This window comes from Suricata suricatta, chromosome 10 (genome assembly GCF_006229205.1).
Source record: "Suricata suricatta isolate VVHF042 chromosome 10, meerkat_22Aug2017_6uvM2_HiC, whole genome shotgun sequence".
NCBI classification, from domain to species: domain Eukaryota; kingdom Metazoa; phylum Chordata; class Mammalia; order Carnivora; family Herpestidae; genus Suricata; species Suricata suricatta.
Genome location: NC_043709.1, coordinates 103,246,843 through 103,269,740, shown reverse-complemented (window position 1 = coordinate 103,269,740; position 22,898 = coordinate 103,246,843). Strand labels below are relative to the sequence as shown.

The following is a 22,898-nucleotide window of genomic DNA, read 5'->3' as shown; positions in this document are numbered from 1 at the left end:
GGGGGGAAGACAGGTGGTGGTGATGGTGGAGGGCACTTGAGGGGAAGAGCACTGGGTGTTGTATGGAAAACAATTTGACAATAAAATATTATGAAAAAAAAAAAGAAGTAATTGCCACATGCCCGTTATGGTCAGGTGCTATATTGCTAAGGACAACATACTTTAGTGGAGGTATGTATGTGTGTCTGTGTACACATAAGACCACTACAGATTTCTCCGTGGGCTTAGAGAATTCCAGTAGTAGGTTTTCAAGCTTAAACTCCAGTGATTGGTTTCATTTATTCATAAGTATGTATTTTCTTCAAGATGGAAAGGTAGTTTCTTTCCCTTTTGTAGTTTTGAAAGTGCTCATAATTTGTTTGATGTGTTTTTTGCAGTGTCCATTTATGGAATTTGGTTTTATGATAAGGAAGAATGCCAAAGAATTGCAGAGCTTATGAAAAAGTAGGTGCTGAAAGGCTAAGTATTTTTCAGGACGTGATGCTTTTGTTTGTGTTTCCCAGTCACTATACTCTTAACAGAATCCCTCTCTCACAGCAATCCTTTCTGCAGTGGTTAGAAAAACATTTACTATTATTTGGATGAAAAATAGACATATTTTTGTATTTTCACTAAGTAAGATTCCTCATATAGAGCAGTTCACCTCATTTTTTTCTGTGTGTATGAAGTGTCGATAATATGAATTGTTCCAGATGGTAGTTTTTGTCAGTATTTTCCTCATTTGTAAATTAGCAGTTTTTTCTCTTTGAAAAGTTATCAGTATAGCTTGTAAAAACAACATTCAGAGCCATTTTAAAGGCCACCACACATTGTCTAAGATCTTCCATTTCCTTCCTGATCTAAATGCTTTCCTTTAACTGTCTACCTATACCCACGGTTACAGAAGCTCAGAATTTCCTCATATCTCAAATGCTGTGAGTACGTAGACTTTATTTTCAATCCTGTTGGAAATATCTGGGTAAATATTAGTTTAGTGATCAGTAGGCAGTCTCTTTTTTGTTGTTGCTCGTCTCTTTTTCTTTTAATCTCTTGGTACGTTGTGGTTTGTCCCAGCTGCATTTTGGGAAACTTAAATCACTGCCTGATTTCCCACTCCTGGCTTCCCTGACTGCATTGAAAGGAAGGCCCAGGTAAGCACGCTGTCTACTCTGTGATTGGTTCTGGAGCCCGAGGCGCTCGCTGTGAGGCAGCTCTTTCCCTGCTTTATGCGGATGGTTTAGAGCCTCTGAATGACCTAAGTCTCCCACACATGCGGCGTTGCAGCCAGTGACTGGACTCTGCCGAACACACAGTATGGCTGCTGCCCGCGTGAATCCATCTGTAAAAGAACCGTTTTCCAATTTTAAATTCTGAGGCAAAGAAAGGACTAAAAGGTGACCCCCAGAAATGAAATGTGGGGGACACTTTTTATAAATAGGTTTCTGAAAATCTAGCTTGTGATAGCTAATTGTAGGTAACCAGCTCAAGCTGCAGATGGTGATTAAGTGTGCTCAAACTGGTATTTACCACCATAACAACTAGTTCCTAACACATTCATGTTATTGTAAACTGTGCAGTGGATAATAATAGCAGGATTTTATATAGATTAAAAAATACCCTGTGGCTCAGCCAAGAGGCCATGTTAAAATTGTTAGCATTCTGCAGTAATTACTTAACAGCTGGGGCAGGAAATTGATTGTTGACTAGCAATAAGCAGCTGATATGCATGGATTCTGAGCCCCTAGTCAGTTAGAGTTAAATCTCCCAGTAAATTATCAGATCTTTTTTTTTTTTTTACCATCAACGACATGGCATTATAAAAATTTGAGCTGAAAGTCAAAGCACACAAAAGGAAAAAGTATTTTTCTCAATGTCACCTAGCACCACATAGGAGCAATCTGGTCTCCCTTCTGTATTGTTTTCAGGAAAACAGAAGACACTCTTCATTGCTCCGTTTGTTTGTTTGTTTGTTTGTTTGTTTGTTTGAATGCGCCCTCTTCTAGACTGGAATCTTCACAGTTTATAAATTGCCAGAGGACTACAGGATTTGGGTTGCTGGAATCAATTTTGCTTCGACTTCAAGGCATATTGAAACAAGGGGGGGAATCTCGATTTGCCATGCCGTTTGCTCAGTGTTTGAGAACTCTAAATCGGGTTTCCTCAGCAATTAATGAGTCCTTTCAAATGCTCTAAATGAGGAGTTGGCAAACTTCTTCTGAAAAAAAAAAAAAAAAAAAAAACAGAAAATATTTTAGGCTTTGCAAGGCCATAGGTCTCTGTCACGTCTACTCAACTCTGCAGTTACTGTGTGAAAGCAGAGGTAAAGGATACATAAACAAGTGAGTGTGTCTGTTTGGAACTTTCTTTACAAAAGCAAGGTGATGGTCCAGATTTGGCCTGCAGGACATAGTTTGCCCACCCCTACTCTGGATTCATGTATGTACTTTCTGTACTCAAGACCTCCACTCTTACTTTTCTTTCAATTCCTAAGCAGCCTTTCTTCTGCTGTGATTACGATAAGACAAAAACATGGTTTTAAAAACCATTTGTGTTGAGTTCATTTTTCTTGTGTGGATTCTCCCCTCTATTTTTCTAGCCTAACTCAGTATGAGCAGTTGAAAGCCCATCAGGGAGCTGGAGGAGGAAACTCCCCTATGATCCTCAATTCAGGAGAGGGCAAGGAAGTAGATATCTTACGAATGCTCACCAAGGCCAAAGATGAATACACCAAGGTGAGTTTTTGTCTTCCCTTGTGAAACATACTTAAATCCTACGGTAGTGATATGCTTGTTGAGAAAGGCTTAGTGCTAGTCCTTCCACCAAACAGAATTGTATAATGAGTTTTTATTTGCTTTCAGCAGGCTAAAGAAGACTGTTTTAAGTGGATTAAAAGGTAGCCTAAGAAATCAGCAGGCTTCATAAATGCACATAGCACCCAGTCAGGTTTACCAGAAGACCCTATTTACAGTAGCAACTATTAATATAACATTCTTTGGAATAAAGTTAACAAGGAATGGGCAAAACCTGTATGAAGCAAACTTTTAACCATTCCTGAAAGGCATAAAAATAGACTTGAACAAATGGAAGTGTACATCCTGATTTTGAATCAGATGATACAACTTAAAGCTCTCACTTCTGTTTAATCTATAAATTTAAGATGATTCCTAAACAAAAGACCAGTTTACTTTCTTCTTTTCTGGAGCTAGACATGTTGATTGTAAAGTCTATGGGGAGAAATATACAGGAAGAAGAGCAGGGAGAACCCTGACCAAGAAGAGCACTGTTGGGAGAGAAGGGGCAGCAGGCTCTACTGTCTGGGACCAGGGCGTTAGCACCTGAGCACATAAAACACTATGGTCTTGACGGTATTGACGCATAAACAGCCAGAGAGACCAATGGGACAGGTGAGAAAGTCCAAAATGACACCCCATTAGGATGTCATTTAGGATGGAAATAAAGATGAAAATCTCAAATAAACTGTTTGAGTGGATTAAATAAGTGATATGGGAACAAATGGAAGCCATTTGGAAAAATAAAAAATTGGATTTGTCCCTTATGCCAGAATAAATTCCAAATTATTCAAAATTTAAATGTAAAAATAAAGCCATTCAAGTACCAGAAGAAAATCTGTATGGATTTCTTTGTAATCTGGAAAGGGAAAATCATCCTAACTATATCTTTAAAATCCAAAAGCAATTAATTCAACTATGTAAAAACCAAAAAATAAATGTTTTGTCTGGTTTTAAAATAACACAAAGCGAAAAGATACATAAAACTGATAAATATTTATATTTAAGCAGCAGGAAAGGGTTTAATTTCCCTGTTTTATTAATCTCTACTATAAAAATTGAGAAGTAGAAGATTGACACTCTTTAGAAACATAGAAAAAAGAAAATTAAGGGAAAAGGACAATTAAAACCTAGGATTTGGAAGCTAGCTGAAATAAATGTACGTAACTGAATATCATGTTGTGATATAATTGTTTAGAAAAGAAATTAGAGTGACTTCAGGGCCCCATATTTGGACCCTTAGTACATTATATTTGAAGGACATAAAGACCATTAGTGCTTCATATTTTAAGGACAAAAAGAACTATAAAGAAATTGTAAACTCATTCGGTAGTTTTATTGTTAATAATAATATTGGCATTGTAATTTTTTAGCTGTCATGGATATAATAAATGAATATGTTTATGTGGTCAGAACAAAACTATTAGTGTAAGAGAAAAATATTAAGTTAAAGCCATATAATATTAAATTTTAAGTAGAAGCATGAGAATTGGTTCATATTTTATTACTAATTTTTTCCCTGAAGAGACCTCAAGTTAAGTGACAACCCATGGCCCCAGATTATTGTTTCTAAATACTGTTCCCTCCTAAAAAGTACCAGAGCTCTTTAAAGAAACTCCCCATTCCAATATCCCATGTCTGGGAAAGGAAAATCAGACAAATGGGTCATGTGAAAGGGGCACAGAAGTTGGATCACTGACCAAAACATCAAATTCTAACATCAACAAGAATGACTACAGTGGATTGAAACACATTGCATATATACAATCTGTGAGTTTATGGTGATGAGTGAGCAAGCAGACCAAAAATATAAGACAAAACAAAAAGTAGTTATTGGCTCTTCTTGGAGGAACTAGGACACCAGCTCCTTCCTCTGATAATTGGCAGTTTATGGGAAGGAAGGAAGCATTTACCCTGCCTGCCCAGCAGGGACCAATTTTCTGAGTAACCACACAATCCTGGCTTATGAGGGAAAGTTCTTAACCAAGAATACCAGATATTAAATGTAGATGAAGTGATAGAGCTTAAAATCACCATCAAAAATAAGTGATTCAAGCAATTGTCATTAGTAACGTTAATGTTCTGAGAAAGGCTGGTGGAAACCCGACCATGGCAGGATCAATCTGCCACCGTCTAAACCCACTGATCAGCGCTGTTGAAAGATGACCAGATATCCCTTACCTCCTACTGTCAGATAATGTGAGATACTTAGCACCACCTCGAAGCATTCTTACATTTCATCGGATCCTGAATCTAAGTCTTGAGCTTTCTTAAACTTTCTAGTTACAGAAAATGAAAGGGAAAAGAGGGGAAGGGCAGGTAGAAAACTACTTAAATGACACTACCAGGAAGCGCAGAAAAATCCTGAAGGAGGGGGACATGGTAAAGGACAGTGGACTGAGTTTTTTCAGCATGCCTTTGACTTGGTGGTCGACCTTCCCTTGATTGTTAGACTGTGAGCTACTTGAGTACAAAGAACATCCTTCATTTATCTTCATAACCACTGTCTTCTTCAGAGCTCCCAGCTCATAGGTGCTAAATAAGTGATTGTTGAAGAAATGAATGAATATGAATATGATTCTGAATTAACCACGGTTTCATTATCCTTCAGTTGGAGGGCCTGGACAGAGAGGATACTTTAAAGTGCCAGATTCAGTCAGTAGCAACTATTTCTGTATTAGCTTTGTGTTTTGCTTAATTCTGCAACAGCCATTAAAAGATATCCTAATGACTTGCTAACTGTCAATTCATTATACTTTACGATTGTACTATGTTAGGCACACCAAAGGTTAGTCTTAAAGGGTAACATTTTTGCCTTCTGGGAACTTAGGTTCTGTGAGGACAGCTTAACAATGACCAATAACTAATAAGTGCAAATATTGAACAAAAATTTTCTTTCTTCTACCTCCCTCCTCTCAACGCGCACACATACACGCGTACATTCACATACACAAAGACACATATATTGTGTTATTTTTCTTTTATGATGTTTTGACATCTTATGTCTTCTGGTTGGGGTCAGAATCCTCCTCCCTAGGCTAGCCAATTCTTAGAACTAGCAGAGGGCCCAGACAGAGGATGCCTTTGACATGCACATGACCCAGTCTAGAGCCATCCCTCCTGGGTCTGGCCCCAGGACCCCAGGAGGCAATATCCTCTGTCTTAATCATCTCAGGGCCAGGTTAGGCTACTAGGGACCACCCTGTAGCTTAGAGCATACTGCAGTTACCCTAAGTGGCCGGTCCTAAAGTACAAAAACCCCAGCAGTGGCTCTAGTCTTGGCTTTCCCTTTGCTCCCACTTCCTGCTCCCTGCCCACCCTGAGGCTGCCCCATGTGGCCCTGCAGGGTGTCCTGTGCCTCCTCTCTCTAGGACCTTTGAGTGTAATTTTGTTTCCTGAGCCTCTCTAGTGTCTCCTCTTGTAGCTGCACCTGACTGTCTCATAAAAAAACACAGAACACACACACAGAAACACGTGCACATGTTTTTGGAGGTATCATGTAGGCCATCACTTTATACCGTACCTACAACTTGCAGTGTTTCCCCCTCACTTTCTTTGCCCTTTAGAATCGACATATCCTTCAAGGCCCAGTTAAAATTCCACTTTTACATGGAATTTTCCCAGATCTCGTCATTCAGATTAATTACTCTTTTCACTGAACTCAGCAGTCTGTTACTATTTAGGACTTATTTTGTTCTTTCTCATTTGTTACCTTTAAGTCAATTTCTTCCACTGAAAAACTTGTTGAGGTCAGGGGCGCATGGATGGCTCAGTCTGACTTCAGCTCAGGTCATGATCTCACAGATTGTGAGTCCGAGCCCTGTGTCGGGCTCTGTGGTGACAGCTCAAAGCCTGGAGCCTGCTTCGGATTCTGTGTCCCTCTCTTGCTCTTCCCCTCTCCCACTTATGCTCTCTCTCTCTCTCTCTCTCTCTCTCTCTCTCTCTCAAGAATAAATTCTACAAAACATTTAAAAAATTAATAAATAAAATAATAAACTTGCTGAGGTCGAAGCAGTGTTTCATTCATCATTATGCCCCCCAGACTGGTTGTTGTAATGTTAACATGAGGGGCAGATGTTTAATCAACACATAGACTTGCTTTTGTCTAAACTCAAATACATGTTATATGCATAATGTTAATCGCTCCAACTGTGTGATGAACAGAAGAAATTATTCCTTCTGCCATTAACAGCCAACGATGTGACCCGGGAGCACCTGCATGGTCATATTACTTCTCTGGTCTGAATGCTTCCTGGTTTCACTTTGCCCAGCATATGAACCTTTGGACTCTTCAAGAATTACATACCATAGCCCCAGTGTATTCTTCTAACCTCACTGCCTTCTACTTCCGCCACCCCTCACAAGTACTCCTACCAAACAGAGTAACAGTGTCGCGTCTTGCAAGTGTCTTCATGCCTTCTTCCCATGCTGTCGCCTCTCCTTCTTTACCTGTCAGCACATGATCAGCTCTTCATGGCCCATTTCAAATGGTCTTTGTCCATCCTGTTATTTCTGATCTACACAACCAGATATATATGCTACTCTGTGAACTTCTGTTGCATCATGTAAACCTGCTATGTATTTGCCGTGTTTGTGTTACTTCCTCTCCCACACACAGACATTTCAGAACATGTGGAGATCATGAGTAAAATGGCTCTGAGGTACAGGAAAGGGGGAACACAGAAAGAGGCAAAGAGAAAGAAAACAAGATTTCCCTTGGACTTCTCCTGTGAGGAAGTGGCTCTCCCATCCCCGGGAGGATTCAGGAAGACACCGCATGATAACATACCGGGACACTAGAAAAGAATCTCACTTCTCTGGGTAGGGATTAAACTCAGTGATTTCTGGGGTGCTTCCCAACTTTAAAATTCTTCAGTTTATGGAAACCCTACAAAGTAAAAAGAGGAAAGCTTTTGAGCTGGAGGTACATGATGTTGGTAAAGTGAAGGCCACTGACGTCAGATGCAACTGCTTACATGAAGTTAATAAAATAATTGAAAAACCATATTTTGGCCAACATTTTATGTTTTTTCTCCTGAGCAACAACTTTCTGTGAATCTGCTGTAAAGTAGCATAATGTTAATTTGAGTTTCATCTTTTACCTCCTATTAGACTTCTATTTGATATGCAAATGAGCAATACAGTAAAACCACCAACGCTGTGTAAGAAAAAGTACCAGGGCCAGAAAAGACCCTCGGCTGCATAGTTAAGTTCTGAGTATGCAGAAATGGACTGTGTTGTGTTTTGTCATTTAAGGCAAGAATTCATAGTTCTCTCTTAATATACTGTGATTTATTTATAAAATTAAAGAAATTACTAAATGTCTTTTAATGTTCAGTGAGGAAGGTCAAAAAAGTAGAAAAGGGAAATAAAAAATATCCATAATCCTATAACCTCAAGATGTCTACTTTTAACACTTCCGGTATATTTTCGTCCGGGCTTCTCTCTTGGCGTGGCTACATATGTTTGTGTGTTTCTGTGTGAGAAAAGGAGATCATGTGACATAGTTTTTAAGACTTTTAATAAGTGCCTCAGGATCTCTGTGGAGAATCCATTATGCACTTTTTCCAGCTCTGTGTTTTTTTCTAAGTATCTTAGAGTTATTTGGGTCGAGAGAAGCATAGAAAATTAAACAGCTGGAAAATGAGCTACGAACTACTGAGGCAGATGATGTTTAATTCTGAGCAATTTGATAGAGAGCAATTTTTACATGAAAGCAAGGCTTCAGTGATGGATAGATAGTGACATAGAAGACAGCTTGTAGCAGTTTGACTTAGAAAGGCTATCTAGGGCTTATGCATAGCAAGAAACAGAGCAGCTTCACGGCCCGTATGGATATGTGTATAGCGAAGGTGGGGGTGAAATATGTTTTTCTTTGTTTGAACTGAGAGAATGAAAAAGTACAGACAAGGTCATTCCGTGAAAGTAACCTGAGCACCCTCTTTCTTTTACATAATAAGCAGAAGCTCTAGGTTTTCACGCTAACATTTTGTAAGTGACTCTATCTCAGGCTATATTCTTGTCTTATGTTGGTTATGGCCTTGGAAAGCCAGGCCAGTTCGTTCATGCGGCCACCAGCATTCACCTAAGAGTTAGAAATAACATTTTCTGACTCATAAAGGGATTTCACCTCCCAATTAATCAAGTGCCAGATATCCAAATTACTGATAGGATTCTTGGAAGGAAATGATAAGTCCTCTGTACAGTTAACTTTACAAACCCAAGCGAACATAGTGGTAACTGACCCCATACTCCTACTTCCTTGAATTAGAAAATACAACCCAGTAACTGTAAGTTCTTGAGGGAACAAGATTGTGTTTATAGCTCATTCCATGTCAGAAACAATGTGAGATCTTTTCTGGCCTGATGCCTTGCCAGTCGAAATGCTGTAGAGAATATAGAATAGAAGGCAGTGGTTTTATATTCAGTTTTATTTGGTGTTTCAACAAGGTAGGTACTGACATCATTGCTGTATTCTTGGTGTTATAAATCCCACTGTGTTAGCAATTGCATGGTTGGTTAGATTAATGTATGATAATGATTCAGTACTTGAAATGATGAGTCTTGTCTCTTGTCTCTTTCTCTGTGAAATTCTAATTTGTAGTGAGTGGCTCAGAACACTCAGATTTGAATTATTCTGTTTATGTAAAAAGTCATTTATTAAATAAAGATGATGTTCATAATTTTTAAATCAATGGTTTGAATCAGCTTTACTTTTTTGGTTTGTAGACCGAAAAGATTAGTTGCTTTGATGATGCAGCTCTCCAGTTTTCAGTCACCTGCTAATGGGTGAATAAACCATACAGTTATTCAGACATAGCATTTAAAGAATTGTTTCTGGGGTGCCTGGGTGGCTCAGTTAACCATCCGACTTTGGCTCAAGTCATGATCTCACAGTTCATAAGTTTGAGCCCCGCATTGGAGTCTGTGCTGACAGCTAGCTCAGAGCCTGGAGCCTGCTTCGGATTCTGTGTCTCCCTCTCTCTCTGCCCCTCTCTGGCTCTCTCTCTCTCTCTCAAAAATAAACATTAAAAATGTTTTTTAAAAATAACAAAGAATTGTTTCTATCACTATCATTGAAAAGCATTAGACTCTCCATTTCTTTTGACAGTGAGTGAGTGAGTGTGTGCATGCACTCACGTGAGTGAAGGAGGGTCAGAGGGAGAGAGAAAGAGACAGAGAATCTTAAGTAGGCTCTATGCTCAGTGCAGAACCTGACTTGGGGCTCAATCTCACAATGGTGAGATCATGACCTGAGCTGAAATCAAAAGTCAGACACTCAACTGACTGGGCCACCCAGGCGCTCCTAGACTCTGTATCTGTAAACTATCGTCTCTTAAGCATATGCACAGCCTTTCAAATATCCAGGTATCTCAGAGTCTCCAGGTCTTGCAGGCTGATGCTGTTGGTAATATTTTTAGGGCACTGAAATTGTACAACGAAGAAAAATTAAATTGGAATTTGATTTATATTCAAAAACAGCTCATATCAGAGGAGATAAAGTAATTTGCCTTTTTACACAAAAATGTATTGAAAAATAGTCAGCCACAGATTAGATAAAATAAAGAGCAAGAAGTTATGTTCTTTTTTTATAATTTTTTGGGTGTTTATTTATTTTTGAGACAGAGAGAGAGAGACAGAACATAAGCCGGGCAGGGGCAGAGAGAGAGAGGGAGACACAGAATCCAAAGCAGGCTCCAGGCTCTGAGCTGTCAGCACAGAGCCCACCATGGGGCTTGAACCCACAGACTTCGAGATGATGACCTGAGCTGAAGTCGGATGCTCAACTGACTGAGCCACTCAGGAGCCCCAGTTAGGTTCTTTTAAGAAGATTAAAGCTTCTTTTGATGTGGTTTATCTATACAATGGAGGACTACATGGCAATGAGAAAGAATGATATCTGGCCATTTGTAGTAATGCGGATGGAACTCGAGGGTATTATGCTAAGTGAAATAAGTCAGGCAGAGAAGGACAGATACCATATGTTTTCACTCATATGTGGAATGGGAGAAACTTAACAGAGGACCATAGGGGAGGGGAAGGGGGAAAAATAGTTAAGGAGAGGGAGGGAAGCAAACCATAAGAGACTGTTAAATACTGAGAAGAAACTGAGGGTTGATGGGGGTGGGGAAGAGGGGAAAATAGGGTGATGGGCATGGAGGAGGGCACTTGTTGGGATGAGCACTGGGTGTTATATGGAAACTAACTTGACAATAAATTATAATTAAAAAAAGAGAACACACACACACAAAATAAATAAACTAAAAAAATAAAAAAAGATTAAAGCCTCTTTTACACCAAAAATAAGGTTATTTTTTTCCATTTCAGTGTAAAACCTGTTCTGAGCCAAAACAGATAACCAGCTCATCTGCTATCTATGACAACCCCAATCTCATCAAACCAATTCCAGTGAAGCCCAGTGAAAACCAGCAGCAGCGCATACCTCGGCCCAGCCAGGTACAAAGTCCTGTTCTTTTCATTTGCCATGTCTCTCTAGAATTCCTAAAGGACTTTGACCCAGAGTATAGTCAAGGGAGAGCCTGGTGCTGCTCACGGGTGCTTCACGGTAAACCCAAGAAAGAGAGATTTCAAATTCAAGATTTTTAAAAATTATTATTAGTGTATTCTTCCTAGAAGCAGGTTGAAATTTTTAATTTTGGCATTTACCATACTCTATGCTCATCTCTTGACTTGAACTCTTTAGATAATGTATTTTTAAAAAACAGCGAACTTGTAACTTTGTCAGAGCTGACAGGAATGCGACCTGGGAGGCCCTTGTTCTCCTGAGGTAGGTGCTTGGCTTGCCAAGGCCACTGAGGGGAGGACACTAAGCAACAAGTCAGTCAAACATTTCTGAGCACTGCCACCATACTGGGTGCAGCACTAGGCACTGGGAATATAGAACTGGCTTCCTGTTCTGAGGAGGGTGTACAGTTCCCTGCAGACCTGATGACTTCTCATGGCATTTGCATCTAAATATGTAAAGATGATAGCATATTTTGTACATGTATTTTTTCAGAATTGTGCAGCATTAACAAAATTGCTAATCTGGAAGTCCCATTATGATTATAAATGTGATGTGGCTATTTCCACTTCCTGTGGTTATTCCTCATTAAAGGTTGGGTCATTTTTATTTTAAGGAATTCGTTTAAATCAATTTTGAAAATGGACATAGAGCCAAAAGACATAAAGCCTGGCTAAGTGAAAGGTTCATGTTAATTTTTGTTAAAAAAAAATATGTCTTTTCTAATTATCTTTTAGTTTTATTTTATTTTTGTTTGTCTTCCATGGAAAATTTTTAAATAGAGAAACTGGAAAGTGTTGACTTTAGAATGAGGCGCATGTTTTCTTAGCCCAACAACACAGAACGCAGCAGAAGGAGCAAGAGGTGATGTAAAGCAGGAAGGAGGTAGCTTTGTGACTGATCGGGCCAGGGCACATAGTCTGTGTGCACATGATGATTATTTTAAAGCTACTGGTATTTAGTTGAAAGGGTCAGGTTAGAATAGATTAGTCCTAAATTTCTAATTCTACAAAAATCCTCACATTCCTTTGTGCTCTCGGCATCTTCTGTTCTCTGCAAGGTTAGGTGGACTTCCTGTTGAAGAGATTATTTCCCTTTTAGTATATTATATATAACTTTGTACCATAGTGGCTCCCAGTCTGTGAACCCCAGACCCGTGAAGGGCCTATTTTATCAACAGATGCTAGAATATAACTACTATCTCAGGCGTGGTAGAGAAGACTACCGTGAAAATTTCTGAGCTTAAAAGGAAGTCTTAGATTTGTAAAATTTACTATAATTAAAAGTTTTTTCATTCCTTCTAGTTGATCCTATGTAAATAGAAGAAATTGTCAGTGAGGTTAGTTATGTTTCATAGCACCCCTGAATAACCAAATGGTCTATAGACCCATTTTTAGACATTTTTTTTTCCAGATCTTAGACCCCGAACCACAACACTTGTCCTTGACAGCTCTCTTTGGGAAGCAGGACAAATCTACATGTCAGCAAACTGTGGGCTCCCCACGGACTATCCGCCAGCAGCAGCAGCAGCAGGAGAAACTTGCGGGCAAGCAGGGGGTTGTACGCTCACTCTCCTATGAGGAACCCGGAAGACACTCACCCCCCCTCGAGAAGCAGCTCTGCCCGGCCATTCAGAAACTCATGGTCCGGAGCGCAGACCTCCACCCATTGTCAGAGCTGCCTGAGAGCCGGCCCTGCAAAGATGGCAATACCTGTTCTGCCGGGGCAGTTGTTCTGGGGCCCGTCCAGCTGGCGTCTCCCCAGAGCACTGGGACTTCCTGTCACGCACAAAGTGCTTCCAGAACTCAGAACCTGTTGGAGAAGCTTCAGGGCGCCCCAAGGCCAGTGAACAAGTACGAGCCTGGTACACCAGCACCTGCAGGCTCAGCTGCCCCAAATCTCAGCACCACTCTCCCTGCTGCCACTGCCGGCGCTCCCGTAAGGGGGCTGGTGCAGGCACAGGTGGGGTATTTCAATGGCTCCCTTCCACCTCAGACACCAGGACCTCAGGCTCACAGAAAAGAGCAGTCCACACACCCGAGACCAACACTCCACCTCTCTGGCAGTCAGACGGGCGGCTCTGGAGTGATCTCCCCTCAAGAGTTACTGAGAAAGCTTCAGATCGTACAGCAGGAGCAGCAGCTGCACGCGTCTAGCCGGCCGGCCTTGGCAGCAAAGTTCCCTGTGGTAACCCAGAGCTCTAGGACAGGGAAGGCCTTGGAGTCCTGGATGGACAAGACCCCCAGCATGGAAAAGCAGACCCCTCTTTCTCAGGTGCGTGTCTACGGGGGTGGGGGCAGGGGTGGTGAGGCCTGGCGTCAGCCTCTGTGCTCTCGGGACATTCCTGTGCAGAGTGAGGCGCTGAGCGCCACATCTGTGCACCTTATTATCACCATAGCTTCCCGCCTGGAGAGAGCATCCTGTCTTTGCTAAGCCATCTGGGGGTTTCCTGCCTTTTAGAGATACTTTATTTGTACAGTTAAATCTTCACAGCATCATAGGCCTGACACAAGCACGTGAACATGGAAAACAACCCGGACGCGTGGAGAACCCCTGATCTTTGACTGTGGACACTTACTGTCTGCTCTGAAATCTTGTGAGATGCCAGTCATTCGAGCTTTTCTGATATTTTAGCATCATTGCTGTTTATTCCTGTATTCAGTAAATACCTCTGAGCACTTACGGCATGCCAGGCACTGTGCTCCCTGTGGGCACCTACCTGCAGGTGTGTGGCGAGTGAGGAGGCACGCGGACTCACGGCCTCAGACCTGCAGGCTGGTTTTATTTCTGTCGCCAGTGTAGCTTAACGAAGATCGAGAGAGGAGTGAGTATGCCATCTAACCCCCCATACACACACACACACAAAGTGCCAGACGAGGGGAACACTTTAAGAAATACTCTGTCCTTCAAGGAAGGCAGTTCTCTAAGTTTATCAGTAACCGGAAGCAGTGAGAACACCACAGCTATTTCATCACCTGTGAGTAATATCTGGAGACCTCTGATTTTCCTCCCGTTTGGATTGGTTCAAATTCACTGAAAAGGCATTGGGTTTAAAAGTTAGTGCATTCTCCCTGTTCATTACAGATGTCAACACTGGTCTTTTTGTCCTACTTTGGCAAGTAGCTTACAAGGGTTCCTCAAAAGTCCTTCACTTTCTTGAAAACAAAGATCATAGGCACATAGCATAAGTCTGCATACACGAGAGCCTGAGTCAGAGTGTTGGTGATTATTTAGGACAATCTCAAAGAAACGACTGCTACCCACTGCCCTCCTCATTTCAGTGCCAGAGTGTTCCCTCTCCTTCATTCCTGCTTTTTTTCTCTTGGTGGTTTAGATGGACGCTAGTAACGTTGGGGTTAGTAGTGTGACATCAGCTTCGGTGCACACAATTCTCGCTTCTCTTCAGTGCCCGCACGTGTGGAGAGCTGATCGCGACAGCGCGTGTGCGTCCGCCCGCACCGCATTCTCCGCGAGGGCACTGGGACACGCACTGCAGGCGGCGGGTTCCAGCCCCCCTCCTTTCCTCGCCATGGCAGACAGGGACAGTTAAAGGAAACAAACACCTGCTTTCCACCAAGCTTCTTTCTGCCCAAAAAGATACCGAGGGAGCGATTATAAAAATCACAGCAGCTTCTACACTACTGGCCCTTATGTCTCCCTTCTCATGGGTTCTTTTGGGGCATTAGAAGGCTGACAAGTAGCATTCTTTTTTCTCGCCTGCCTTAGAACCCCATGAAAACTAGCTGTAGGAGGCAGTCAGACAGGGATCAAAATGTCACTTGCATAACTGGAAAAGCTGTTGGAAAACTTGGTTTTAGGTGTTCAGCCAAGTGAGGTCGACATACTCACTCAAACAGACAAGTCCCTGGCAGTGATGAGCACCACTGGCCCTCCCAGCCCCCGAACTGGAGCCGGATCCTCTCCGCAAAGGGGCAGATCTGATCAGGGAGGGACCTAGGAGGGCTCAACATAATGAGCATGTCTCCCTCCTTGTGATAAGTCAGCGAGCAGGCTGGGAAGGTTCCTCCACATGGAGAAATCAGGAGCGGAAATGTGTGTGCGCCCCCAGCAAGTGCAACAGCTTGTGTGGGCTGCTGGGCCTTTAGGTCAAAGTAGTGGCCAGTCAGCCCCCAGGAAGAGGCCAGCTGTCTTAAATGCATGCTGCCATATGATTGTGGCAAACTGCAAGAAATATTACGCAGAGGATGGGCTTCAAATGCAGTGGGAACAACAGTCACAGCAGCAGACTGCCAGCGCTGCCTCGTAATGACAAAGGAAAACACGTGGAGAGCTGAGCAGGAATCCGTCTCCTGCAGCTCCTCCACCTAGTGGAGTGGTGGACAATTAAAACTGAAACTCACATATATCCACTCCTGCAAGCCTGCAAGCGAGGCGCCTCTTTATCTGTCTACCTTCCTTTTCAATGGGTTGCTACTTACTCCTGCCCTCTGTGTGTGTTTGCCGTAAGCAGGCCATCTCACCTCTGCGCGTCCCTGCTGCAGTGGCTCCTTCTCTGCTTATGTCCCCCATGGTGTTCACACAACCCACCTGTGCCCCGCCAAAGGAGAGGGACAGCGGGCTCCTGCCCCTGGGAAGCCAAGAGCCAGCTGCCACGTCTACCAGCCTCCTCCTGCCTCTGCAGACCCCGGAGCCCCCCGCAGTCACCCACAGCCCACTTACCAAGCTCCAGCTTCAGGAAGCACTGCTGTACCTCATTCAGGTAGGAGAGCATGCCGTCTCTCTTCTTCTCTTTCCCAACACGGCCAACCTGTTGGTCGCCAGTTTGAGACAAAGACTCGGCTAATGTCTACTTAGTACTCCCCAAGAATAAAAGGACCGTGTAACAATTCAACCTAAACCCCAATGGCATCCATGCTCAGTTAGCTGGATGAGGTTCCGAATATTGGCTGTGGCTTTGGGTGTCTCAGGCTGTCAAGGATTTTGTAATATTGACTAAGTCTTCCAAGCTGTCACCTGCCAGAAAAGAAAGAAACGTGTACTGTATAATTAAGCAGCCACCGGGCAGATCATAGGTGCTGGCCGGTGCTCAGACTGCTCACCATGGGGAAGTGGAGGTGAGAGCCATCTTGAGCAAGTGACAGCATTTATGGGAAGGTTCACGCAGACTATCAAAGAAGGAGGAAACAGGTAGGGAAGCAAGAAATCGCTGTGACTGCTAAGAGCATATTTTACAAATGATAGGACAGGATGGAAGGAGGGGACTTCTTGGTCAGCCATGTGTCTCACTTGGCTTGTGAGGTAACAACAGCATAAGAGCTGCCATGTGTAGAGAGCTCTATGCTGGGCACAGTCTTAAGTGCTTCACACATATTAATTCATTTAATCCTTCTGCAATAACCCTATTGTTTTCTATTTTAGAGACAAGGAAACTGAGGCTAAGTGACTGGCCTGAGGCCACAGCTGGGAAGTAGCAGGAGCTAGGATTCAGCCCCAGTCTGGCTGCAGAGTGCTCCTCCCCACTGCCCTGGGCTGGGGCCATGGTAGCGATGGGGCTGCCAGGGAGGCCCAGAGGCCGTCCAGCGGTCCCCCTGGCAAAGCGCACCCAAAATACATGCGAGGCCCTGAAAAGTGGAACACTTACCTGGACAGACTTCAGACACCTCAGTGACTGTAGTTAGGTGTCTTCAATATAGTCTTTAAGAAAATTTTTGTGGTACTTTGCCTAAGCTTTGGCAGATTTTAGAGAGCTAGCTAGCACTTTGCAGTTTTCCCATCCTAGTTAAAAAGACTGTGGTCTGTATTAAAAACCTTTTTTAAAAGTCACATATTTTGGAGGGAAAGGAAGGAGCGAGGGCTAGCAATCTGCGTCCAAGTGTGAAAGCAGGATAGCAACCCACTAAAGAGCAGCAACAAATGAGAGGGCCCTACTAATCTGTAAACAAGTATCAGGGTAAGTCTTTCCCATCTTTTCAAGCCTTCATGATAAGTTCAGGAGGACTTAGGACATCTATAAACTTCTTTTTTATGAGCAATAAAGAAAAAAACACTTAAATTGAAGAGTTTTACATTTTTTTTCTGGTTCATGCCACTTAAAAAACATTGTTCCAAAGACCTTTGTACAGAAACCAAGACTCCAAAAGTCTAGAGCAGGCCCGGTACATTGCTAGGTAGAAAATTATGTTCCGTCCACTCTCTGTATACACTTTACTTTTCCCCATGTTGTAGACATTCTCTTCCTGATGGACTCTTGGAAGTCACTCACGCAGACAGTTTTTAGTCTTCGCCCGTTGGTAGGACACAGTCTCACGCACAGGGACTTTGTGGCTACTTTGTAGGAGAAATAGAGAGAACATCGCTCTTTCATTGCATGAGAATAACACTAACTCTGCGTGGGGTGCCGAGAGGGAATGAAGGGGGGGTGTGAAATGTGGGTGAATTGCTAAAGCTGTAAAGGGTTTGAGTGGGAGGGAGAAGTCTCTAGAATTAAAAACAAAGAGCACCACTGATTAGACCCACGATTCTCCCTCAGCCCTTAGCCAGGCGGAGGAGCCCAGAGGCTGCCAGTCTAACTGCTGCCCACTCGCGCAGACCAAAAGCTCTCCATAACTAACGGGAGAATTATGCTAGGTTTGATGCTATAAATGAAGCATGTTGCAAGTAAATCTTCCCTAATGCTGAAGCAAAGTGTATACCTCATAGGAGACTTGGAGAACCTTTAAGAAGCCCCAGCGATCTCCTAACCAAACTTTGAGAACCACTGACCTGGATCATTGCCTCCCGCTCCAGCCTTCTTGTAGCACCTGTATATTTTCCCACAACAGACCCAGGCTTTTCTTGCGTGACCCTCATCCCATACTGCCGCATGGCGGGGCTGCCCATCTGTGCTGTGGGCAGTGAGCCCTTGCTACTTCTCATGCTGACTGTTGGACGCCAGCGGCTGACTCGGTCCCACTTAACCCTTAACGCCGGTGTGCTGGTGTGCCCTGAAAGACCACCAGCCGTTGGAGCAAACAGGCAGAGAGGAGTGTCTTAGTGTCAGAATGCCAGTTCAGCTCCGAGACAGAGAGAAGCAGCTTTGGTTCCTGCCAGCCAAATCACATTCCCTTGGGTCTTTTGATTTTGTTTTCCAGAACGATGACAATTTCTTGAACATAATCTACGAAGCTTATCTCTTCAGCATGACACAAGCAGCCATGAAAAAGACGATGTGAAAGCAAAACATTTTCAGACTGATTTTGAAGGTCCTGTGGCTTAAGATTCTTTCATGTCAATGGTGTTACCCTAAATGTTTCCGCATTTTTTAAAAACTATGTATGATATGAAGTAAAACGTTTCAGAATTTTTTTTCAGTCAAGCTCTTTTTTAATCACATCCTTCAGTACACCTGGTACTAAGTAAATCGAGTGGATAGAAGTCTTTTGCTCATATCACACAGTAAATTCCAAGCTTAAATTATTTTTTTCTTGCAGGTATGGGGCTGCTTCTACAAGAATCAGCGTCTCAGTAGGAAGGGCTGTTCTGGAAACTTGGTTTCGTTTTTATTAATAGCTCTGGTTGTTCTTCGAACGGGGGCGGGGGGAATGCCGAGCTCCTTGTGCTGTAGCGCATGCCAGCCACCAGGTGGCAGTGTCACCCCACAGACTAACCTGCTGCGGACCTGCCCTAGCCTTTGGAGGTAATGGCTTTCTTTTACCAAAGTAAACCTTTCATTTGTAAAAATCCAGTCGGCATGTTTTCCTTGGGCTTTTGAAGGGGAATTATTTCTAAGGGTATTTATAGCTAGCTTCTATAGGAGAGTTGTTCTAGGAGTCCACAAATGGCCCAGATTTCCAGTAACACTTTGTTTATCCCAGCTCCTGTTATTTCTTTTGGACCCAACCAGCAGAATTATGCCTACCTATGTTTCCAAATGAATATTTTGTCATTTTTAGCAAAACATGCTGAGAGGAAGGCCACAGGAGATTTTAAAGCTTTTTCTTGGCCTCTAAAGAGAGGTGGTAGGTTGTTTAGGGGCATAATGATAAGGATTCTTCAAGCTACGTAGCAGATTGATTTTTATGTTCACAGAGATGGAGAGCTTAATCTTGAGGGAGTCTGAAGAGCTCTCGCCAAGTTGTTAGGGCCCAAAAGTGTCCATGTGGGAATTAGTCTCTCCTGAGTATTAGTAATAAATAACGCTTTGCATTTCTGTAGCTCTTTTTATTCTTAGAGCATAAAAAAATCTCTAGAATACTGTATGGAAGACAGGTTTTATGCTCATTTTATAGGTCATATAGAAGGCCTGGGAAAAGTAGGTTTCCTGGTAGCTTCTGGTGCCACGACTTGGGCTGTAAGCTGTGGACCTTCAGCAGGTGCACCCCCTCCCCCAACCCGTTAGTGGTTTCCTGGGAACGCCACCTCCCTTGCTCCTGCAGGGCTGAGCTTTTTCTTCTAGGAGAGAAGGTGGGCAGGAACGGAATTGGCTCTTCTTACGCCTTGTGATGTGCCATTCCCTGGGCTGAGGCGTCTGCTCTTACCCTCCGATGATTTCTTTCTTTTTTTTTTTTTTTTGACATCTCCTGCAATATCTAACACAGATGTAAACCCATGTGATGTTCTAACAAAATACTTGAAATTAATAATTGCATGTGTAATACCTCCATATTCTTATAAGGAGAATGGGGCAAGGGGAGAGACACACATGATCTATTATCCCGAAATCAGCAATTGTGCTCACTTCTGCAACACACATACTAAAATTGGAACAAAATCAATGATATACTTTACCGCTTGCCAACCTTTTCTTAAGAAGTCTCTTCGATTTAATTACATGTTTAGAGTTGCTTCTCTAACTAGAGAGAAATGAATTCCACCTTAAATGTTTTAATATATCTGGGGGTAGAAAATGGCTAATTTCTGAAATATTTATTCTTTTAACCTCAGCATTGAATTAATAGAATAGAAATATCAAGTGCAGCACCTAATGTGAAAAGATGCACAGTGCTATGTGATAGAAGAAAGGACCTGAGCCCAGCAGGGTCAGGCCTGCACTGCCGGCTTCACTCGGGACTTTTTAGGTCAACGCCACAGTGATCTGTTTTGAAAAGTAATAAATTCTCCATCCTTTACAGGAATGAATCACTTTAAAAGTGACAGGCCCAATTCATTTAGACCAAAGACTAAGTCACCCTTTAAAGGACACTTGGTGATTGAATGCTTATTTCCTCCACATGGCAAAACAGAAGAGACCTTCTTTGTACAAAGAGCTTTGTCTAGAGAGTCCAAGAAATAGCTAAAAAGGGTTATCTAGGGTACCCCGAATTAGGCTTCATATATAAATTAACTTTTCTTTTTCCCACTCTCACCCCAAATTCTGAGACCATCACGGATGCCACTCCTAGGTGCCACTGGCTCCCAGGCAGCAGTTTTCAGCTCACTGAATTCCAGACACAACCCTGAGATGATTATTCCTAAAGGCAGTGTTCTCCCACGGGGCGGATTTCAAGCCTGCAGAAGTTTCGGAAGTCAGTTCTGTGTGGTGTGGGGACAGGCCGTGCCTTCAGTGCCTGCACAAGTGAGATGCTGTCTTCGTTTGTAGGATGAAAGTAAGACCCACCACCACACAGGGTCCTTAGATGGGGGCGCTTTGTGGAAAGTGGCTCCTCTGTGCTGTGCATCCTACAAGCACGAGCCCCTTCCCGCCCCCTCTGTGCTGTTTGCTGTGTCCCAGTCTTCCAGCCATTGGGATGGGTCCGCAGCTGCTGGAGTGAACCTCACTTGCCACCATTTGCCATCCACTGTGACCTGAGTGTTAAGTCTTACATTGACACTTAGGTTTCTGTGGTCACTTTACTATACCCTCTTCTCCCCTTCATCTTTTTATCAATAAAATGAAAATAATAACACTTACCTCTTCCTTCCAAAGGAGGTCACATGAACTCTGAGCTCTTTACGACAAAGATGTCACTGTGACCTGAGATCATATTGTTACTGCCCCAGCATTTATGGGTAAAGCACCATTTCACTTGTAAAGCCAGAGAAGACAGTGCTTTTAATAGAATTTATAGTCCCTGAACTTTTTCTGAAAAGACACATTGCCCAGTCTCCCCATTTAGAAACCCAAGCATGGAGGTAACTGCAGAGTGGGAGAAACATTTGTCAGCATCTTTAAGAATTTTCTAGTATTCATACCCACAACTAGCTTCTTCCAGCCCTTTCCAGAGGCAGGCCCAGGGCAAAAACTTGCCAGGCTCTTTCTTAAGGGCCCACATTGTTTGTATCTGGTAAGTTCATCCTCTCAAACACTGAGCCAACCTACGTTGCTCATGTGCTGGCAGACAGGACTCTAGTTGCTTCCTTTCGAATGAGGAGAGTGCAAATGAAAGAAGGTGCCTGGCCTCCTAGAGACACCCCAGCGATTGGATAGCATTAGCCATCTTTCGTTCCCTTGGGTGTTATAGAGAAAAGCAACAGTTGACACACGTTAGAGCCAACATCTCCAGGTGCATAACGCTAAAAATGGGAGATGTCCCATCAAAGACCAGGCCTCTAAATACCAAGCTTCACCTGTATTCAACCATATGTCAGTACAAAGGCAGAGAAGGAAAGGAACTCAACTGAACTGTGAAGAGAGTTCTTTGTTCTGCTGGGCAGGACAGGGCTGGACTGGGCTGGGCTGGGGTGGAGGTAGATGGTACTGTGTTAGGAGCGATGTGTCCAGAATCTATGGACAAATTGGTGGCTCCCTCCTTCTAGCCATAGAGAAGCCTTCCCCGCCCCTCCCCCCACCTCCTGCTCTATTCAGACATGTGGCTCCTTCTCCCTTTTCAAAGCAATCGGCTTGCTTCCTAAGCTTTGGAACATTGAGCCATCGTTAAGGCTAAATTTATCGTTTGCAGCCAGCAGGTTGTAGCAACACTTCAACATGTAAAGTTGCCTGGCTGCACAGATTGGTGGGTCTCCCCCAGCATTTTGCTGAATACTTGATTTCAGGTTTCAAGCGCTTGGCATCCCCCTCCCTCTTATAATTAGGATAGTGAGAGGCAGTTACAAATACTTGGTATATTTAACTCAACCTCGAGTATCTAGATAGATATTCACCAAATTGAGTTATGAGTAATGCCTTCCAACAACTTTGAGCCTTGAGAAAAGTACACAAATAAAAACTGCGTGTGTCGACTGTGGTCTTAAAACACCAACGGGGAGGTGGAAAGCACAGCGCTGTTGGTGACGTTCTCCAGGGGCTGGGCAACGCAGACAGGCACTGTGGCTCGGCTAGCACAGCCCAAACCATGCAGCCGGTTTCTTGGACAAGTTAACAAAGAGCACAACAGGGGGGAAGTAAAGATTGTTCTAAGTAGGCGAGAGAAAGAGTGGGAGACCCAAAGGTTGTAAGCCAAAACCTAAGAATCTACCTACAAGTCTAAGGCCCAAGATGAAAGGCACAAACTACCCAGGTGAAAATCCAGGTAAGACATCCTATCGAGGCTGGCAGGAGCTGAAACAGAGGCTCCAGAGAAGTGGTGGGTGTTCCCTGCTTAGCGATGCTGAGCATCACTGACAGCAACGATAAGGCCACTGGTCTAGACGACTGCGCGTCGCCCCACGGACGACTCCATGAGAGGCCCCAGCCAGCTGTGTCCACACACAACTCTGTGGAAGTCTTG

The 22,898-nt window shown here is 43.2% G+C and overlaps 1 protein-coding gene across 3 annotated transcripts in view; it reads left to right on the top strand.

Moving 5' to 3' along the window:
• DCP1B (decapping mRNA 1B) overlaps positions 1-18,602 on the top strand; it is a 57,062-nt gene extending 38,460 nt beyond the window's left edge. For 2 of the 3 annotated variants that reach the window (XM_029953176.1, XM_029953178.1), the window contains exons 4-9: positions 378-444; positions 2,576-2,711; positions 11,097-11,225; positions 12,706-13,566; positions 15,764-16,012; positions 18,384-18,602. In XM_029953176.1, coding sequence (XP_029809036.1) covers positions 378-444; positions 2,576-2,711; positions 11,097-11,225; positions 12,706-13,566; positions 15,764-16,012; positions 18,384-18,464 — 1,523 coding nt within the window. In that variant the 3' untranslated portion in view covers positions 18,465-18,602. The remainder of the gene's footprint in view (positions 1-377; positions 445-2,575; positions 2,712-11,096; positions 11,226-12,705; positions 13,567-15,763; positions 16,013-18,383) is intronic. The other variant, XM_029953177.1, reaches the window with a different exon arrangement.
• The last annotated feature ends 4,296 nt before the right edge of the window (positions 18,603-22,898 follow it).